General features: G+C 37.3%; 2 protein-coding genes and 1 long non-coding RNA gene across 6 annotated transcripts; 1 reads left to right on the top strand and 2 right to left on the bottom strand.

Moving 5' to 3' along the window:
• The first annotated feature begins 1056 nt into the window (after positions 1-1056).
• LOC139137335 (beta-galactoside alpha-2,6-sialyltransferase 2-like) lies at positions 1057-20710 on the top strand. 4 transcript variants are annotated; one of them, XM_070705372.1, is made up of 5 exons: positions 1057-1194; positions 9439-10070; positions 15590-15789; positions 16600-16777; positions 18320-20710. In XM_070705372.1, the coding sequence occupies exons 2-5, from the start codon at positions 9533-9535 to the stop codon at positions 18589-18591; spliced, it is 1188 nt and encodes a 395-aa protein (XP_070561473.1). In that variant the 5' UTR covers positions 1057-1194; positions 9439-9532; the 3' UTR covers positions 18592-20710. The 4 variants fall into 4 exon arrangements, with proteins under 4 accessions (XP_070561473.1, XP_070561471.1, XP_070561472.1 ...); XM_070705370.1 differs by having other exon boundaries at positions 1076-1492; XM_070705371.1 differs by having other exon boundaries at positions 1076-1570; positions 9441-10070.
• Positions 10593-11169, bottom strand: LOC139137338 (uncharacterized). The gene is made up of 2 exons (XR_011553370.1): positions 10846-11169; positions 10593-10663 (listed from the first exon to the last, which is right to left on the bottom strand). It is a non-coding gene; the product is annotated as an uncharacterized lncRNA (long non-coding RNA).
• Positions 11639-14223, bottom strand: LOC139137752 (uncharacterized). The gene is made up of 2 exons (XM_070706018.1): positions 14039-14223; positions 11639-13859 (listed from the first exon to the last, which is right to left on the bottom strand). The coding sequence occupies exon 2, from the start codon at positions 13412-13414 to the stop codon at positions 11639-11641; it is 1776 nt and encodes a 591-aa protein (XP_070562119.1). The 5' UTR covers positions 13415-13859; positions 14039-14223.
• Positions 20711-22440: the final 1730 nt, after the last annotated feature.

The following is a 22440-nucleotide window of genomic DNA, read 5'->3' as shown; positions in this document are numbered from 1 at the left end:
TATGTCTTGAAGCACAAAACTACGTGATATTCTAGGGAAGAAAACAAAGTAAACCATCAGTCTTACCGTTAGTGGCGGTGTGTCGTTTTGTTCAGATACACCGGGGAAAAAGCCAATCTGTACTGAACTTCGAGAATTGATAATTAAATGATACACAACAGCGATAATATGCGGTATGCGGTGGTCGTCACACCCCACGAGCGTACTGTGTACCCTCGAAAGACTCACCTCTTTTATTTACACAATTCCCCCCTTACAACGCATTGTCTAAAGGCAACAGACTTACAAGATCTATAAAACTGCATTACAAGATTTAGAGAATATACACATAAAAATACTTGTGTGGACATCGTGGAGTTTCTACAGAGACTGAAGACAAAAGACCTTTTACACCAATATATACGCATTCAACACCTGGTGACACAAGCGTCAATCAAAGGAATTCTCTTATGTAACGAATAGATAGTAATTATATGCTAATCTTCGAAACGCATATTGTTCATTATCGTCTTAGAATCCAAGCCTTCCCAAGTCGCATGGCTTTTCTTAGCCGCAGTTACTGGTTGCATCGCGTTTACCCCACGGCCTACGCAACAGCCGACAACTGTACTAGTAACGCTACAGTCTGCTGAAGTTTAAGCTTATTCCTTCGATTTACTCAGTTTTGATAGTTAGATGCAAACATATTTGGAGCAAGTCTAAAGTGGTTATTAAAATTTGATCTAATGAAAGAAAATTACGTTAAAATAACATGGACCCTCATTTTCTCTAAAGTCTATAGTTAAAACAAGAATTTGTTACAGATATGTATACCCATTCAGTATTTCGAACAAAATTAATATTTGGTTTGGAAAGAGAAAGCTGTCCGCCAGCCAGCTTCAAACTTCAACACACACATAGCAATATCAAAGAACAATACAACAAATGTATTTGTAACACTGCACTGAATTTAAAGTAGTAGATTCAATTGTCCCGAAAGGTTCTCAACCAGGAATACTTCAAACATGAGATTTACTTTTGTTTAAATATTACATAACGTTGTTCAGACTCGTGAAAGGACGACATAAAGGCTCCTGCAGGGGCTACAACTGCGTGTTAGTCAATCGTCGGTCAGTGAATGGAGGTGCGATGTAAACTTCATACCATGAAGTAGTGGCGTGTTCTTTGCTGTTGTCGCCCTTGCAACGTCCTTCTGTATGTATTTCTGTCTTGTAGTCGATAATTATGTTCATGTATTGACACATGCGCAATCACAGTCTTTATTTACGTCCATGGCTTTTTGAAGTGCTTTTCACATTCTTGCCTTGGAAGTTCCGCTGGCTGTACCCATGGATCCGAGGTACCATTGGTTCTCTTTTGGTAGCTCCATGCTGTAGGCCTACCCTACCATCCATGACATTAGGACTACATGCATTGCACTGAAGTAGACGGCTGGACCACTGTCGAAGGGCCCCTCCGTCGAAGACGGTACCGTGTATGCAACTCAATCACAGTAGGTGTCGTTCACTTCCACAATCAGCTACACTACCATTGTCAATCGATGAATAACGAGGTCACGCAACAAAAGATGGTAAGATTCATCTTTTAGTGTATGACCTAGCTTCAATCGATCGGTATAAAGTGAATGTACGCGAAAATTCAACCTCGCTAAAGGTCCGGACAGATGAACCTCATGAGGCTGAACAAATCTTCCCTGTTACTCATCACATGTAGAGACACATTATTTAGGCTGCGTTCACAAATAACAATTAGGGGGGGGGGGGGCTCTGGAGGAATCTCGATTGAAATCTTTTTTTTTAGATCCCCCTAAGGACCCTTAAAAATTTTCAAATGCCCCCCCCCCCCTATATGGTAAAAAATTTTCAAAACCCCCCAACTATCACAGGCCCGCATATTTGTAAAGGATGTGAGCGCAGAAAAAATAAATATGTATTGCGCCGTTCTGCTCACAGGTGTTCAACACTACCTGTATTAGCACTTTGTATAGTCATATTCTCAAGGCAAGTTCTTTAAATGCATCAGTGAATTTTTTAGATTTATTGGTCTGAAAGCCAACTTGAGTTAATCCAACTCTGGCCAGGTCAATTGCTCCTGCTGAAGAGCACACAAAATGACAATCACGAGAGAGTAGGACAATTGTGAATTCTGGCTAATTGCCGTATTGCACAGTGACCTACCAAAAATTGTTTCAAAACTACAAGACATATATGAATTAGATGCTCCTCAAAATTGACAATACCGGAAGGTTAAAATATTCCATCAAATAAATGTTTTAATCTCTGAAATTTTGGGTGTAATAATTGCAAATTTGGTTACAAAAATAAATAATTCCATTTGGTAACATATTTTTTCTTTTAGTCTTTACTGTTCAAAGTTTTACTTCTGTATTATTTTATAACAAGAATGAGAAAATTTAGAAAATCAAGCGTAGTGACCCCATCTTTTTTCTTTAATATTTGATTATTTTAATATGCCAGAATTAATAAATTTCTATGTGTTCTTCCATGTGTTGCTCTCTGGCCTAATCTTGTGTACAAGTATGTTTCACTGTCATGAGCATCATTTGACCCAAACTCTTCTTCAATTACCATGTACATCAGGGTCAGAGCTATCTCTGTCACTGTTCAGGTATACAGTGACAGTGACACTGCAGTAGCAGAGCATTAATGGTAGTGACACTACCCATAGGCAGTAGCTGTATTAACTTTGATAATTTTGGCAATATTTTTGTTCAGTTTTACAACTGCGTTCTTGTTCTACTCCCTACAGCATGTTGAATTGTCCAGTATTCAGCTTGCTATCACAGCCTATGTATGTCTACCATGCATTTGTATCACTGACAACTGACTGTCAGTCTAGACTCCAATTAAATTATCACCATATACATATTTATATTAAATATATACAGGCTTTGTCGACAACTAAATAGTGTGTGTTTGAGCATGCTGTAGGGAGATAGCAAGAAACTGTAGTTGTTATATTACATAGAAATATTGCAGAAATTATCAACAGTTGCAGCTTCTACCCTGTTACAAGGCTCGAGTTTGTTTTTTTACGACAAATCACACGTTTAGATTTTTTCGAGATAAAAGTCGTGAAATGTGACAAAATGGTTCTAGATTTTGTTAAATTATTACTAACATTACAAAATTTTGATGACATAAAAAATGGTACTCATTTTTCATTGAATTACCTACAAAAACTTGGAATTGGAAAATGTAAAACTCAAACGGGAACAAAAAATTTTCAAGTCCCCCCCTACAGGTAGAGCAAAATTTTCAAGTCCCCCCTCCACTATCCCCAAAATTTTCGAATCCCCCCTGAATTCCTCCAGCCCCCCTAGCCGTTTTTTTTGTGAACGCAGCCTTACACGAGGACAACATCAAATGTGCGACTTTATTGTTCTCCCATTTAGCTAGCCCTACGAGTATGACGAGAGTGTCCGGCTTTGGCTACGCCGCCTCCCAACTCCGGAGGTGGGAGGTGGCGTAGCCAAAGCCGGACACTCTCGCCATTCTCGTAGGGCTATTTACCATGTTTCGACGTTCAAGTGCGAGTTAGTTTTACCGTGGCGGTATCTCCATGGTTTTACCATGGATGCTGCTTCGTCCATGGTTTACTGCTCATGGAGTTTTATGGAGGACATTGTGGGAGGGGGTTCACATCCACGTTCGTTTTCAATTCTTCCATTAATTTGGATCTGTCAGGCGCAGCAACTGGTAAATTCAGTCAATTTTACAAAATCATCACAAAGCATGTTTCTTAGGCTGATATACTGATTTTACATATTCTTGACCTTGACCATACAATTTTGCGGGGAGAGTGAAGCTCTTCGTATTAAACTGCCCTTCCAGCAGCATGTGCGAAAAGCATGCCCTCCCACCAAATTATAATGCCCACCACCCTCTAGTATCTATAGCCTGCCTGCCTGCCCCCCAAAAAAACAGTTGTAAACCTTGCCCACCACTGACACAGCTTAATGTTCCGAGCTATCAACCACAGCACTGCCTTCCCATTCTCGCGAACCAGAGCAATAATTTCCGCTCCGCTGACCTACGCAAAAAATCAAGGGTAGCGCTAAGCTGTTGCCGTAAAGAGGCGCATGGTTTACGTCGATGTCCAGTCGGTGGTCCTTGTAAAAATACGCTTAAGGGACTGGTCAGTTTCTGCGGCCTTGGGGGGGGGGGGGCGCGGTGGATTATTTTTTGCCGACGTCAAAAAGTGGCTGACCACCCCCTATTCCAAATTTTGAAAACAGGGTGACCCCCTATTCCAAATTTCGAAAACAGGGTGACCCCCCGGGGCGCGACATAGGTAAAACAAAAGGTGGACATAAATAATATATATACATATATATATATATATATATATATATATATATATATATATATATATATATATATATATATATATATACTATATATATATATATATTATATATATATATATATTACATTTTACATATATCTATATTTTAAATAGTCATTCTATGTTTTAATGAAATTTTTGACATGTCAGTTGTAAGATAGGAATTTCAAAGTGTCAATCTTAAAGTTTGAATACAGTACATTTTGAATGAGCTGTGAATGTATTTCACACTTTCTATGCTTAACCAGATGTCCTGAACTGTTGTACAGAAATGGATGTCAATCATTAATATCAAAGAGGAAAAAGCAGTGAATCAAAAACTTTGATTGGTGTTAAGACTTGCCAACCATCCAATTAAATCTCATGAGGAGCCATAGAGAGCTTTTTTAGCCAAATCTGATGTGTACAGTGTCTGAGAGGACCTTTTCTTGTAACATTGAAACCATAAAAGCACAGCTAATAATGACAAAAACTGCCTTTTTAACTGTTATTTTGTTCATACAAAAGCATCTTTCTACAGAAAACCTGTGAAACAAAGGAAAATAATTGCATCAATGAGAAGGAAAGATATCTTGTCATTTTTCTATCTCTAAAATAAGTCACTGTATCAAATATATATTGTGAAATATTTGTGCATGTTGCTTTCTTATACTGAATTCTCATAGAGAGAACAGAAAAGTATCAGGAATTTGTCATCCTTTCATATGAAATGCAGATTTCATGGAATGGTACACTTTCACTTGGCAAACATCAAGATATCTCTGATTTATTAAGGTATGGCGCCCGAAGGGCGCGCCGAAAAATATGAAACATCCTGATATCGCTGATATATATGCCTTGTATATTAAAGTCATGCACCTGAAGGGCATGCAGAAAAATGTCTGATATATTAAAATAATGAGCTTGAAATATTGAACATACAGATATCTCCGATGTATGTTTGCTTGATATGTTAAAGTTGGGCGTGCTGAAAAATATGACTGATTATTAAAGTTACGCACCCGAAGGGCGCGCCGAAAAATACAACTGAATGATGAAATTTATGGCTGACACTAGCATTTTAGGCAATGATGAGCCTGTGTTAAAATTCAAAAACACACTGACACCCCCCCCCCCTATTGGGCATTTCAAAAACATGGTGACCCCCCATCACCAAAGTCAAAAACAGGGTGACCCCCCCCCCCCATGAATCCACCCCCAGGCTTAAGAAACTGACCAGTCCCTAAAGGCAAAACTGATATTGTTACAGCTGTAATTTGCATGTAAATATCTAACAATGTGATTGTAATGGCCTCCAATATGCAAACCACAAGATGCGCCAACACATTGTTACGCATACGTGTCGTTTGGATGTTTTTCTGCCTGTGCAAGGTAGCGTCGTGACATTTGAAACAGTCATTGAGGCGTAAATAGCTTGTGGTGCTGCAGTTTTCTGCCGTGAATTTCTTTCACCGTGCGAATAACATGTGACAGAAGGTAAATTTTTTCTCTCCACGGAGATAGTACATACGCTCTCTCTCTCTCTCTCTCTCTCTCTCTCTCTCTCTCTCTCTCTCTCTCTCTCTCGTGAAGGATGAAACCAGGTAAGACCTTTCTCTCTTCAAGAAGATGGCACTCATCGTTGCGGCCAAATTTAATGAGAGAAGGGAACTTCGAACCTTATCACATGTTCAATTTTCCTGGACCAACTAACAATGCTATCAGTGACTCAGTATTATTTGAATCCTCCACATCTTTTAAATACAAGTGTATAATATTCGTGCAGATAATTTGAAGGTCACGGGTTCACAGGCGTGAGCTATTGATGTCGTACCGTTGTCCGTCCGTCAGTTTACCCGTCTCTAAGTCTCTTTGATAGCCTTTAGGCGCGACTCATCGGCTGAAATGAAATATCAGTTATTATATCATACCAGTATATCGATTGCGCTAATGCAGCGATCTGATTGGTCGAGATGCGAAAAGAACCGTGGTATATTGGGGATATACCATGGCTGGCATACGCGCGAGCTCTCAGCTTGAGCAAAACTCTGTTTATGACGTTCCACGCCAGAATTTCAATATACTGTTATGATATAATAGCAATAAATCACACCCGGCGACGGTATACCACTCGATTTTGACCAGTTCACTTCATATATGCACTCGCTATCGCTCGTGCACATATAGTAGAAATAGGCCGACCAGCGGGAGATACAATACTTGTTAAAAAGCAGAGAATAAAAACTGCAATAGTAAAAACAAATACAGTAAAACACTGACCGACCAGCGGGAATTAAAACACTTGCAAATCGCAGAGACTAAAACGTGCATATATGTCGTGAACTGGTCAAAATCTCTTGGTATACCGTCGCTGGGTGTGCTTTATTGCTTAAATATATTGTGTTCGGGAATTGATGGAACAAGCTGATTTGTTTTTGGATGTGCGTGGCTTGCATAAGTAATACTAATTTGCATAATCATGTCTTTAGGAATCAAATATTCACAGAATGACAAAATCAGGTCTTATAAATATTGGTACAGATGGTATTGCTCATTTGTATATTTAACTAACTTTCATAATTAGGGACGTGTGTATATCGAATTTGAAACTTAAAAATTGCTACAGTCATCGAAGATACTATGATTTAACATAAATTACAGTAATTGTCACATCAGCTAATTACTAATTTACATATTTAAAGAACTTTCCTAATTAAAGATAAACTAGTACCTAGATTATTGGTCAAAGTCATTGTTGAAACTTGCTACAGAATGATATTATAAAAGCTATGATATAAAATCTGTAAAGGTCAAAGGTCATTTACCTCTAATACTAGTACATCAGCTAATTACTAATTTGCATATTTCACGAACTTTTTAACCATGGATATATATATATATACATATATATATATATATATATATATATATATATATATATATATATATATATATATATATATATATATATATATATATATATATCATCTTGGTTTTTTTCCTGCATATAATTAAGGAAGGGTACAGGTAAGTCTGATAATGATTAAAGCGCTTTGCTTTGCGTATAGCTAGACATCCGAAGACATGTATATCTTTGTTTTAAAAGCAAGAAAAATTCAATCCTTTACTCGCCGCAAAAAAAAACCTAAACAAACAAACTTTGCACTTTAAAACAACAAGAATAGTCTCGTACCTTTCTCTTATTCTTGTTTTACCGTGACCATTCTCGGGCCTCTGTGGTAATTATAAAACAGTGACTGTAACACGTGACAAATTTGTATTTTCTTTGTTCCAATTTTTACTTTGCCATTTTACACAAGGGAAACCATACGTTGAGGACCGGGGAAGCAGTTCCTAGAAAACCAATCTCGACGGCATTTGTCAACATTAGGCAAGGCAAAATAAATTATTCCTCGGAATGCCGCTTCTAATTTTGCCAATTTTAATTTTTTTTAATTCCATAGTCGCAAACGCTGTATCATGGCTACCACTATGTTCTATTATTTCAGAGATATTGTATTAAGCTTGATTCAGAGCAACTGTAGATTCCATATAAGTACTGTTTTACAAGCCTTGCTGTTGCTTGTATGCATGAGTTCCAACGGATACGACCAGCCACAGTGCAACAACAGTGTCATTTGAAGCATGCTGTTTTTCTTTCAGAGTACAAAGCAGTCTTCTTGCAAAACTCACGTAGATCTCAGCAAGGCATTGAAGCCTTGCTGTTGCTTGTATGCATGAGTTCCAACGGATACGACCAGCCACAGTGCAACAACAGTGTCATTTGAAGCATGCTGTTTTTCTTTCAGAGTACAAAGCAGTCTTCTTGCAAAACTCACGTAGATCTCAGCAAAGCATTGAAAATGCATCGGGACCTGATAAATAGGCAAAACATGGAGTCAGTGTAAAATGATAGACTCGCAAATATTAGGCTCACACCTTCAGACAATTCAAGGACGAACAGCCGAATACTTTTCCATCTCTTATTCTTGATGTTTTTTTATTTAATACTCATAATTCACCTTGTAGACACAGTCCCTATAAAGTACACCGAGCTTGCATATTTAAGGTAGTATGCACCTTGAAGTGAAATACTTAAACTTCAGCTAAAACTTTCCTCAAGGAATGCTTCAACAATTCTCTTTCATAATCAAGAATAAAAATCGGGGGTCACCGTGCAAATTTTGGTTCTTGAGATACAAATTACCCCAAGATTTACCGATATTTGAAATTCAAAATGGCGGCCATCCCTGTGTTAACGCTATGGAGAAAAATAAAATTTTCGATTTTTCTCAAACTTAGACGGTTACAATTTTTCTGACACCAAGAGCTTCAAAATGAACCCTCACAAGTGGTAGATCAGAAAAGAATCATGAAAGTTTGAGAGTCTGAATATCTGTCCCCTGGGCGCGCGTTCTACCTTTGTGTTCATTGCTATTGTTGGCGGTTGATGAATTCAAGTGATGTCACAGAAAGCAATCGGCTCGGGTTCAGATTCAAGCTACGGTGACGACTGGTCTCAGGGAGGAGACCATGAAACAAAATACAGTCAGCACAGAAGTACAAAAATATTGAAAAAGATATCAAATCAAAGTTAAACTAATCCCTTTGAATCAAACATTTCATCAATCGGCAACTGTGCAAAATGCATGTGCACACAAGCAAATGAATATTATCGATACACTTATTGATCAACACAGTTAAAGGGCGGTGCAGGGGTCGTCCGAACGGCGCTCAAAGGTCGCTTGGGACCACTACGACCGATATAAACACTGTATCCAAGCTACGTTGGCGATTGACGAAAGTTAAAATATGTTTGTCATAATGTACATCGTAAAATTTAAATGTCGCAGCTATTTTGACGTGATGTATCTATATAGTGCATGGAATACATTGTTTGTAAACAAGAATGTTGCACATGCGCAGTTCCGACGACCACTCCCTTTAACGATTCAACGCCACTATATGTGTAATTACTTTGATCCTATAATAATAACCAAATCAAGATCTATATGACACAGTATGTCAATACTGATGAGTAGAGTTCATCATAGAGGTGGGTTCAATAACGTAATATGTTTTTGTTCACAGATATTCCGAGTTTTCTTTTCTGGACTTACGGGAAGACAGCAAGCCTAGCAATTACAGGAGGTGTGGGGCATTTTTCTCGACATTCATCGCGAGGATGGCATTGTACCCGGCCCCTCTATATCGGCTCCGCTTAGCCCTGCTGGCTTTCATCGCCTTCAATGTGATTGTAATAGCTACCTTCAGTTTTCATCGAAGGAAACAATGGATGGCGTTCCAGTTACCGACGTCACTCCCTCGCTCCCAGAGGACTACAACGGATACGGCGAACATTAATGGTCACCTTGACGTTCAGTTACCCAACTTAAGAGACCCCAAATTACTGAGCATGTTACGAAAATATGAGGCGCAATTTAAAAGGACGTCTTTCAAACCCCTCAAGCATAATCGAAATGGCGTTCGCTACGTTGGAAGTATCGGTAACAGAGCAGGAGGCGATGAACTGGTATGCAAACTAAAGAGAAGACACAAATTTGCCATTTTGGATCAGAATACGAGCCCTTTCATGGAAATGGGACTTGCCGAGTATTTCCCAGCTGACAGTGGATTTGAGAGTCTGGAAAACAGGTTCAAGAGTTGTGCAGTCATAGCTAGTTCGTCGTTCATGAATGGGAGCGGTCTCGGTAGTGAAATAGGTAAACAGCTCTATTTGTTGTGTAATATATATACTATTGTGTCTTTGTCTTCACTTCATGGCCGTCCGATGTTACTTGCCATGTCGAAAATGAAATTAAACGGTAATGTAACGATGTGCGTAAACAGCTAATGGCATGATATAGGGGGCCTTCAATAGTGTCGCCAGGTAGCCGGCGCATAGGCCATCAAAGTCTTCTCAATCTTCAAGTAAACCACAGTGAATCTGACCAATGCCACCAAATCAAGATAACATGATAAATAAATTCGACATCCCCGTGTCAATACCAGAGTAAATTTTGACAATTTTATCTGTGTTCTTCATTTTCATATATAAAGTCATGATGGCAATAGCAGTGCTCGGCTATGTATATCGTCTGCATGTTACTATATATATATATATATATATATATATATATATATATATATATATATATATATATATATATATATATATATATATATATATATATATATATATATTGACAGGATAGGTCAAGCAGCACCAACTCTAGGACACAGTGTTCTTCACTACAAACTAAATTTTATTGTCCGACGTTTCGTGGGCTTAATCCCACTTCATCAGGGTTAAAAACTGAAATAAACGGATAACAGACTATAAAGCATGTGAAAGAAAATACAGGAAGCTAAAAAATTGAAACGAACTCGAAAAGCGAAACTCTAAAAAAAGTACTTTTACTGGTAACTGGACCTCGGACTCAACACGAGGATCTATACTACACAAAGAATTGTGGAACAACGCAAGACTGTACTCACTTGTTGACTGTCAAGATGGAAATGACACTGAACCAACCAGAGCAGAGGTTGAAATGCATTGGGTGATTGACACCTACAAGCTGATTTGCATATATTGAATGCGATGTACATCACATGCAGACGTAAGAAATATGCAATCCGGTGTACAATACAAATGAACCAACAATGTCTTAGAAAGTGGAGAGACAGCTGTAGGAAAACCAACCGGTACTGAAATATTTAAGCCAGGAGAAAATAGAACTCTACTGAAGTGAAAATTTCACCATCAAAATAAAAAACTAGTAAAAGTACAGGGTAAAATTCAGTGTCAATATTCTAAAAAAGATGTAAAAGTTTTAAATAATAATGATCACCATCAAAATAAAAAAGTGGTAAAAATACAGGGTAAATTCAATGTCAATACTTAAAAGATGTAAATGTGTTGAAAAACAATATGATAAAAAATGTGATAAAAATAAGGTATCACCCGTATGTAGTCAAACTGACAGGGAGGGTGAAAAATACCCGAAAGTCAATGATTGAATAAAAAGCTACACTATAGCAGGAATGGGTGACTCTCTATTGAGTCCCTTTGGATACATGGTGTTAAGTAAAAATATCCACTTTGTTTCAACAATGTCCCTAGAATTTTTACCATTGTGATCACTGTTATGAACCGTTTCCAAGATAATGACTTTCATATTCTTTACTGAATGGTTGGGAAGGTTAAAATGCTGACTTACAAATAGTGCTGGATTATCGAGATCATTGTTTTTACATTTTATCATGCTTCTGTGACCGGCCATTCTGTACCTTATTTTGTTTTTAGTTTGGCCAACATACTGACATAAGCAATATCACAAATACACAATAAATGGGCATTTTCAGTATTACAGTTGTACTGTCCCTTTATTTTGAAGGTTTTACCGTTGCTATGACTTGTTATGCTGTCCGTGGTGACCATCTGTGAACACATTACTCTGCATCTAGTATCATTACATGGCCGTGAGCTCCATTTATTCTGTTGTTGTTGTTGTTGTTGTTGTTGTTGTAATCTGTGTCTTACAATCAACTGGCCAAGATTGGCACAAACTCTGTCCGAAATGAGGGGAGGTGTAGGGCAAACCATAGACATTCTTTCAGAGAGCTGCAGGATTTTATGGTGTCTTTTGGCTAGTTGTCTGACGTCTGGTCGCATAGGATTGAAGTCGTTGACCCAAACCACTCTATCCATGGATTGCTTTTTATTGTAACGGAGAAAGGATGATCTTGGTTTCTTACGAACTTCATCTATAATGGTTTGTATTTTGTTGCCCTGGTAACCAGATTTGATCAGTCTGTCCTTGAATTCACTGGCCCGTTGATCAAACCACATATCGAGTGAACATATTCTGCGCAATCGGATAACTCCACTGTATACAATGCTGTTGAAGATGTGTCTTGGATGGTGTGAAGAGGGAGACAAATATCTTCCACTGTCAGTAGGTTTGGTGTAGAGATCAGTCTCCACTTTCCCGTTCACTATGCTTGTAGAAATGTCGAGGAAATGTTGCTTGGTTTTACCATACTCCAAAGTGAACTTGATAGATGGGTGTATACTGTTAAGGTGTTTGTGATATCGGAGCAATTTGTCTTCGCCGAGTGTCCATATACCGTGAAGATCATCAATAAATCTTTTGAGCAGATCGGGTTGATCATTATAATTTTCGGTTTTTCTCCAGAACCAGCTCATAAAAATGTTGGCGTACATAGGAGCGAAAGGCGTACCCATGGCTGTCCCATGGATTTGAATATAATGTTCTCCACAAAACTCGAAACCATTGTTACGTAAGACAATATTGGCTAACTCAATGATGTCATCAGTATTGGTAGCGTTGAATTTGGTGCATGTTTCGAATGCATGTTTAAGTGCTTCCAGGCCCTCATCAATCGGGATATTGGGATATAAACTGATTACATCCAAACTGAACAGAAGAGAGTCCGCCGGTAACGTTGAAATCTGTGAGGAATTTGCTTGATGGAGTTGATGTAAGAAGTCAGTGGAATCTTTGACTAATTCCCTGCAATACTGTGGTACAATATCCATCAGTTTGTGATGAAGCCATATGGATGCTCTTTGTGTAGGGCTATTGATTTGAGAGATAATAGCCCTAACTGGGGGTTTACGATGGAGGCTGGTATCAGGATTCTGGATCTTATGCCATTTTGCCAAACCATGCATATACGGAGTAGTGATGTTGTGTTCGTAGCAAATAGCTGCTGCTTCTGTGGCTGAGATTGTTGAATTATTTTCCATTTTCTTTGCTTGTTCGACGATTTTAGCATGAACTGTAGGTGTCAAATCTTCACTAATCTGTTGATAGTATTTAATGTCCGACAAATGTTCTTTCATAACTTCTATATAGCTTTGTCTATTCCAAATGATAACAGAGCCACCTTTATCGACTTTGCTGATATAGATAGACGGTTCATCCCTCAGTTTTCTGATTTCTTGTCTCTGTTCTTTAGTGATATTGTCTCTGCGGGACGACGTATCTGACTTGTATTGCAATACTTCTTTCATTTGTGTTTCACAGTATTTATCGAGCATTTGATCCCTACCTGTTCGTGGAGTCCATTTACTTGGTATTCTCAGTTCTTTTGGGAGATCACAAGTATTGTTTTCACAGTCATTTTCAGTGTCGTGAAAGAACTCTTTTAATCGTAATCGCCGATGGTATGAGTGAGTATCCTCAATGAATTTCCATTTGTCCCAGGATTTTGGTGTGGGTATAAATCCCAAGCCTCTGTTGAGCAATGTTGTGGCAGCTGGTGTGAGTTCTTTTCCACTGATATTTATTATATTGTTAATGTCTGATAAGGCCGCAGATTTTCTGGCTATATGAAGTCTCACGTTTCTCTTGGCACAAGCCTTTTTCAATATTGACAGGATAGGTCAAGCAGCACCAACTCTAGGACACAGTGTTCTTCACTACAAACTAAATTTTATTGTCCGACGTTTCGTGGGCTTAATCCCACTTCATCAGGGTTAAAAACTGAAATAAACGGATAACAGACTATAAAGCATGTGAAAGAAAATACAGGAAGCTAAAAAATTGAAACGAACTCGAAAAGCGAAACTCTAAAAAAAGTACTTTTACTGGTAACTGGACCTCGGACTCAACACGATCTATACTACACAAAGAGTTGTGGAACAACGCAAGACTGTACTCACTTGTTGACTGTCAAGATGGAAATGACACTGAACCAACCAGAGCAGAGGTTGAAATGCATTGGGTGATTGACACCTACAAGCTGATTTGCATATATTGAATGCGATGTACATCACATGCAGACGTAAGAAATATGCAATCCGGTGTACAATACAAATGAACAACAATGTCTTAGAAAGTGGAGAGACAGCTGTAGGAAAACCAACCGGTACTGAAATATTTAAGCCAGGAGAAAATAGAACTCTACTGAAGTGAAAATTCACCATCAAAATAAAAAACTAGTAAAAGTACAGGGTAAAATTCAGTGTCAATATTCTAAAAAAGATGTAAAAGTTTTAAATAATATGATCACCATCAAATAAAAAAGTGGTAAAAATACAGGGTAAAATTCAATGTCAATACTTAAAAGATGTAAATGTGTTGAAAAACAAATATGATAAAAAATGATAAAAAAAATAATATATATATATATATATATATATATATATATATATATATATATATATATATATAATATGAAAGGGACAAAGTCGGCCATTTTTCATGAATTTTATTTGATGCGAGATACTACTTATATTGTTTGACATGTTGAAAGATAATGAACAAATGGGTGACCATGCATATATTTGACCCCGGTTTTAAACAAATTAAATGAAACCATCGCCATAATGAATTAATGGTCATGATCATTAATTCATTATCGCTATGGTTTCGCTTATCGTGTCTAACACCGGGGTCGAATATATGCATGGTTACCCATTCATTCAGTACCTTTCAACATGTCAATCAATATAAGTGGTATCTCATATCAAACAAAATTCATGAAAAAAGGCCGACTTTGTCCCTTTAACCTCTCGAATTAGATTAAAATTTGAACAATAACAATGACCATTACACATATGCGGTTTGTGTTGATGTGAACATCTGAGCGGAAAAGTGTTTTTCAATGACCTTGGTTTTTTCCAGAACAAGTAAATAGGCTTACAGCATATGCTGTATCTTTGCAGATATTGCCAACTTTAAAGAATGGAAGCCTTTTATTTCCAAGAATGTTTTTTATATTTTTCTACGAAACCAGTTTTTGATACGATGGACTTTTTTTTAACTCGGAAGTTGCCTCATCCCGCTGTGCTATGTAAAGAAAACATTGTTCTCCTCTTAATAGTTGTCCTGTTAAAGCTGATCCCCATCTTTTGCCGGCCCCTCACTTATAAGTGAACGCCCCCTTCGTATTTATATTGCAAGAAAATAAATATATATGGCAGATATATCAAATAAAAGATATCCCTTCTACTGTTTCAAAGATTCTTCGATTCGTAATGATGATGATGATGATGATGATGATGGCAATCGTTGTTAATATTGTTGATGTTATTATTGTTGTTGTTGTTGTTATTGTTGTTGTTGTTAGTATTAGGCCTATTATCCAAAGATATATGAGGACGTTTATTTGAGAACATTATCTCGTCTGTGTGCACGTATGACGTCATCACGATGCAAAAGAGATGGCAAAACTCGTCATAACATACATGCATGTTTTTTTTTGAATGTAGATTCACACGACGCTGTACTTCGTTTCAACATGGCGCCCACTGAAGGACACGAAAAGGACGTTGGCACCAAGACGACAGTACGCCTTGTAAACAGTCAGGTGCTTGAAAAGAACGTCGAAGAGTTTGAACAGATGGCAGCAAATGTCAACCAGATGTTTTTTCTCTGGAGAACTGGACCCTACAATGGAAATCTATACCAGGTACAAGCTGAAAAGATTTCACTCTCTTGGCGGGTCGCCCAGTCGATCCCTATACCTGTTTGTCTGTCTGTCTGTCTGTCTGTCTGTCTGTCTGTCTGTCTGTCTGTCTGTCCACATATCTGTGTATATACATTACGTTAGATTACTGCAAGGATATGATTACCATGTATTTGCATGGACTTATTTATTATAGTCTCTTTGAATGTTTAATTGTGTTCTTGTTTTATCACAATTCTGCTTGTTGTGTATTATACCACTGGTTTTAATGTTTTGTGAGTGTCTGCACTTACATGTAATATATATGTTATGATGAATTTGCAGTCTTTGTTTAATCATTCTTGTTCGTTGTTTACGAATATTTGGATATATGATGAAAATAACTGAATAAATGTCAGAATAATAGCTTTTGGAGATGATCTTTACTAACTGTGTACGCTTGCCTTTGTAAAGTTATCAATCTTGCTCCTTATTCTTTACAGCAAAAGCTTGGTGTTTTAGCTATGTCAATCGTGAAAACATTACCGCAATATTTGTGTGCATGGGGTCGCACAGAAACTGCAAGAAAACGTATTTTAACGAAAACATAAACAGTTTAAACAGAGTATTTTTTCCTATGCCATGTTCAATTTGTCGTTCTTCCAATTTAATCTCCCCTTTGTGAAGAAAATCACTGTCTCTTCTCTAGCTCAGATTGCTGACAGAATAAGATCTAAAGGCGAACAGAGGACTCTCATAATACTTGCCATTGAACTCTCCCTAAAAACGTGAAAACAGACCACCTGACAGCAGCTGTATCACCTTGCCTTTCAGTGGTACTCAGACAAAAGCACGCAGAAGTTTTTCATCGACTACATCCAGTGGTGTTATCGTCACCCGCGACTGAAACCTCGCATGATAAACCCGATATCATTGTGGAAAGCGTGGGACGTGATACAGGAGCACGCAGACAAGGATATAACAAAGACAGTGCCAACCTCTGGGTTTACAGGTGAGGTTGCCTTTTCTTGTCTACCAGGCCTTTGTGTAGACTGAAAGATCCGTTGCTTGAGGGCGCTCTCTACACCCCCCCGACGGATCTTTTAGTCTAGCCGTTGTTTTCATATTAATAAAACGACGCCACCATAAATCGCTCGATTGGCCAATAAGATTACTTAGATCATCAGTTCTGCAAATGGCCCATGACAAGAGCCAGAGAATTTGCGGCAAGCGTTGAAGGGTTAAACCAACATGGAGAAAGTACTATACTACGCCTTTTGGCTATCTGTAAAAGCAAACTTTGTAAGCATATGGGGAGGCTTTTCAAGAAATGTTTACTGAAGAAATTTGAACTTTGACAGACATAGATGTATCACAGTTATTTCCGGCACCTTGTAGCAACTGCAGCGCTTAATTTTAAAAAAATTCTTTACACTGCAATAAAATAACGATGAAAAGACATGAGTTAAAACCCTTAAGACATTGGGTAGAGGTAAACATTACATAAACCGACGAAATCCACTTCCGTAAAAATAGTAAGAAGTGGTTGAAATCAGGGTTTAAGGTAAAATGCACCTCGGGGACAGCTTTTCGGGCTCTCAAATTTTTACAATAATTTTCTGGTCTTACCGCTTGGTGGGGGCTCATGTTTTGAAGCTGTTAGTTTGAGAAAAAATTTCAGTCTTAGCTTTTAAAAAATAGAAAATTTTATTTTCAACCGTGGAGTTAACACAATGATTGTGGCCATTTTGAATTGAAAATATCAGTAAATGTTAGATACTTTTCTTTAGTATTGAACTTTGCACAGTGACGCCTGATTTTTATTTTTGATTTGGTAAGACAATGGTTAAAAGTTTCATTAAGTTTGCAAGAGCTAAATTTAAAGTCATTCACTTTCGAGGCGCATATTACCTAAATAAGTTGCCCCAGTCTTTCATCATGAGCTTGATTTTAAATAAATGTTTCGCAACAATCTAAGAAGTTTTCTTCATCGGGACTATTCATTAACTTTGAATGAACAGAAAGACTCTGTCTGTAAAGGGTGGCGAGTGTAGGTTGCTTTAATTACACTTTCACATGTGGCTTTTTCCCATCAGAGCTCACAAAATCTTTCATGGCCAAAGAAGGTCTTCAGAGGTTTTTTTATGAGTTCAATTGATTATGCATGAGATGCTTTATGGCATTGTGAACAAGGGGACGATTTCCTTTGTGAGACTGCATTTATCGTTCAAGTACCACAAGTATATCGAAGTCATGAACAATCCCGAATTGTTAAAAACATAAAAATAGTTTACTTTTGTATTCGACGACAGGTAATTGTTGAATACAAAAGTAAACTTTAGCTCTTACAATTGTTGATGCGATTTTTCTAAACTAACGTCCATTCACAGTCAAATGAGCAGCTTTATTGCTGTAACGAAAAATCAGAGCACGACATTAGACGGGAGTTTCGGGGCACCATAACAAAACTTCTAGGAAGTTCAAGACCACCAACTTTCTGCTGGATGAGTAACAACATAGCCTATGAAGTCGACTTTTTATTTTTGTTTTATAGGGATTCTCATAATGCTGCGCTTGTGTGAAAAAGTTGACGTCTACGGGTACATAACCGCAAATCACTCAGCCTGCCACTATTACACAATGAAGAGATCCTGCGCTCCGCTGAGTTGGCACCCTGTTGGATACGAAAAGGACGTTGTCAAGAGAATGAGTGAGGGCGCTCTTCAAGATCCGGCGCAGTGGCAAGGGACTAGTCACACTACCTGGGTACTCCACCGTCAACTGTTAACTGTAGTTGTACCATTCAGAAACCCCATTATACCCTAATCAGCGTACGCGTGGAATAATTAACCCTATTCGAAAATAGTGTAACGCTGTGTTTCGTGTCTTCACTCTCATTCTGAGTTCGCACAAGTTGGAATAAGTTAGGACAATTCTGGGTACCCTAAATAGAATTTTGCCACCAAAGAGAATCATAAAAATCTCAGGCGATGGACCATGTTTTCAAAATGGTGGATTTTAACAGGCAAAGCAAATACGAGTACTAAATTTTTAGGTTATACACTAATTTTATACCAGAGGTGCCTGAAAAGATAAGAATATGCTTGAATGTAGCTCGTGTCACAAACAAACCGAACTTCTTGCAATGAAAACTATGAAACACGATTGGAACTAATTTGGGATAATTGGATTTTCATATTGTGCAAATTTCTCAAAAGTGTTCGGTGCCATATAGCTGAATGTTGCAATATCGCAAAATGCTCATAAAAACAAGTGTGTAATATCAAAAGAAAAGCAGATGAGATAACATTTGTAGATTAAATCGACATTACTTCACCAACCAATTATCTCAAATTAGTTCCAATCGCGTTTATAACTAAAACAGACCCCTATCTCCAACATTTGCTGTGGCGAGAAGTCGATTTTATCACCACAATACATTTCCATATCATGCAGAGTGGCCCCGTAGTATCAGATAAAAGCTATTAAAGTTTGTGAGAATTAATATAAAGTTCTGATGCGAAGATGGTGGTTAAGACTATTCGGAATCGTCGACCTCGAGCCGCCCTTGACTTTGTCCGCAAAATAAGTTCATTGTTGAGGTTTTTAAGCAAACGTGCAATGGACACACGAGCCTTTACCAAGAGTTTCATTTCCAGTGACGGGATCTTATCTCTCGGTCCCAATTTAAAAACTGAATGGCAAGTCAAACGAGGACATAATGCAAGATAAGTTTGTTATTTTTCCCCTGGACCAAAGTTTTGACCTCGTTATGTTATTACTGAGCGACATCTCATAGGCCATAGAGGGCGATATCTCGTAAAGAATGCGAAGTCCACAACTTTTTTACTGAGGATAAGTCACGTGACTCGATAGGCGAATGCCTTCAATGTTTTCCGTTTATTTATTTTAATTAATGTGAAGCTGCATGTTGCCAACACAATTTTTTTCAAAGCAATATTTCTCACCAAAGATGAAAAGGAAATCCCATTATACTATATATTTTCAAAAAACAGAGACTCTAAAGTTTAGTATGGTAGCAGTAGTTTACTCGAAGGATGAAGATGGTGTATATTTTGGGTAAAAATCTCAATTTTGATATTAATGATAAAAAATGAGTTAAGTCAAAAACTTGACGCTATTTTCTGAAATACAATATTTCACTTGAAAGAAGAGTATATGTAGAAAAAACTGCCATTTTATTTTGCATTATCTATCTTCATTCTAAAATGGCAAGGGTTGAAAGACTGACAGTCAAAAAAGTGATGAACATCATGATTAGCGAAATTAAGATGCATCTTATTCAAAATGTAAGAACTTTATTGCCAAACAAAATACTCGTTTTGTTTTATAGAATTTAAAGGACATAGTGTGAAAATTTAAAAAAAATTACCCAGCCAGAGTGGAGTTAAATTCTTTGGAAATTTTGAAATTGGGAGGAAAGAAGCAAGGAAATCGGGTGATTTGCAAACATTTCCATAAATTAACACTTCTTTATCACGCAACTTTCGACTGCTTTACAAGCTAAACGGTGACCCCAACAACATTATAATAATGGATTAACAAATTAATTAAAATTGAATGAACATTTGCAAAAAAAGTGATTTTTGAGCAAAATACGCTGTGTCGGGTGCAGCACCCCCTTAAATTGTTTTTGTTGTCTAAATGTCCGAAAGGGGATGGTTGAAAATTTTCCTAAAATTACTATCATTACATATTGTAGACGATAGTTTGCGATGATAAACATCGGATTGTTACTAAAGGTCAAACCGTTTTGAGTCACGTGCTCTGGTGTCAATGGCACATGCATGTCATTCGATTGTTTTATGTTCTCAATATGTATTTGAGCGCACCATCATAGCTGCAGACTGATCGACGACTTTCTTTGTACAACTCATTGTACAACTCACAATCTGCAATAAAATATATCTACTATGAAACTGAACATTTTTAGCTCACATTTGGTATACCAATGTGAGGTAATCGTATAAGCTGAATCAGTTCATTTGCATGCCATTTGCATGTCTGTATGTATGTATGTATGTCTGTATGTATGTATGTATGTATGTATGTATGTATGTATGTATGTATGTATGTCCGTCCGTCCACATCAAAAACAGCTAAACCGCATCACCTACTGTCTTAGTATTTGGTGTACAGGTGCACCTAGGGGTGGAAATGTGAATTTCTTCAAATCAACATGTCAGTGCCAAAAATATGCAAATAAGGGGAAAAAAGGAAAAACCCTGCAAATTGCTAAAACTCTGTAACCGTTGGTCAGATTGGGTTGAAACTTGGTGTGCAGGTTCCTTTAGGCATTTTAAAGTAGGTGTTTAAAATTTGGGATGAAATTTGTATGTTTCTATTTTTAGGGTAATTTTTTCCTGTTTTTAGTCAAAAATGTTTTCCTCTAAAACCACTCATCTGATTGCTTTGAAAGTTGGTATACATGTTCCTCAGGATGACCTCAGTCAAGTGTATACAAATTGAATTGAAATTTTAATATTTGTAATTTTGGGGCAATTTCCAAATTTTTGGTCAAAACTTTTTTTATTGAATAATTACTAATCTGATAGCTTTGATATTTGGTATACAGGTTCCTAAGGTTGATCAAAATCAGTTTAATGAATATCGTGAAGATATCTTGAATTTTGTATTTTTGCTGAATGTTTTGGTTACTTTTCTCATTTTAAGTAAAATGTCTTCTTCTCTTAAACCACTAGCCCAATTGCTCTCAAATTTGATGTTTGCAAGGGTGTTACCCTTTTAATTGTTGCAATACGACAAAATTGGAAATATTACTGTTTGGGGGCAATTTTTGTCATTTTTGGTCAAAAAATCTTAAAAGATACATTCCTTTTTAAAGCCCCTGGACAGACAGCTTTATATTTGGTGTACAGATGTCCAGAGATGACAATAGTTAGATATGTGGAAATTGTCCTGAAATATACAAATTTGTATTTTTAAGACAATTTTGTCATTTTTGGTCAAGAAAACTTGTTCTCAAAATTACTTGTCTGATAGCTTTGTAATTTGGTACAAAAGTCCCGAGGGATGTTATGAGATCAATTTTCTGCTCAAAGTGTTTGGAAACCTCCACATTTTTATATTTTAGGTAATTTTCTTTTGTGACCTTAAATGACCTACACCAACCCAGGATATGTTGTGAGAGGGTTTTGAAGGCTGTGAACATAATTTTGTCATATTTAATATCAATCTGTAGTAAAATTTGATCCAGAAAACAAAGCTGAGGTAGATATTTTCATTGCTAACCAATTTTTGCAATTTTTGCATGTAAGACACACAAGAACTGATGAGAAATTTGGATCCAGGATAATTCCAGATGTTGTAATTTCCCCCCCCCCCCCACAGTGGAATGCATTTCACTATCTGTAACTGATTTAAGTGCTGTTTACATTCGAATAATAGCACTCATGGCATTAATTAAAACATCCCCAAGGTTGTAAATACATTTGCTGCCATGCCAGCTGGTCTTATGTAAGGAGTGGAACATTTGATATTCAGTAGGGGGTAGGGGATAGAAGATTGATGAGGTAGCGTGACTTTTTACCAGATCCCTTGTACATTTTTTCCCACTCTTTATTTTTTCCCCAGTCTCCCACCTTTTCTTTTTGTCAAACTTCTCTGGCTAATTTTTTTGTTGACATTTGCTTA

The sequence above is a fragment of the Ptychodera flava genome, chromosome 7 (genome assembly GCF_041260155.1).
Source record: "Ptychodera flava strain L36383 chromosome 7, AS_Pfla_20210202, whole genome shotgun sequence".
NCBI lineage: Eukaryota > Metazoa > Hemichordata > Enteropneusta > Ptychoderidae > Ptychodera > Ptychodera flava.
This window is presented reverse-complemented; position numbering and strand designations above follow the sequence as displayed.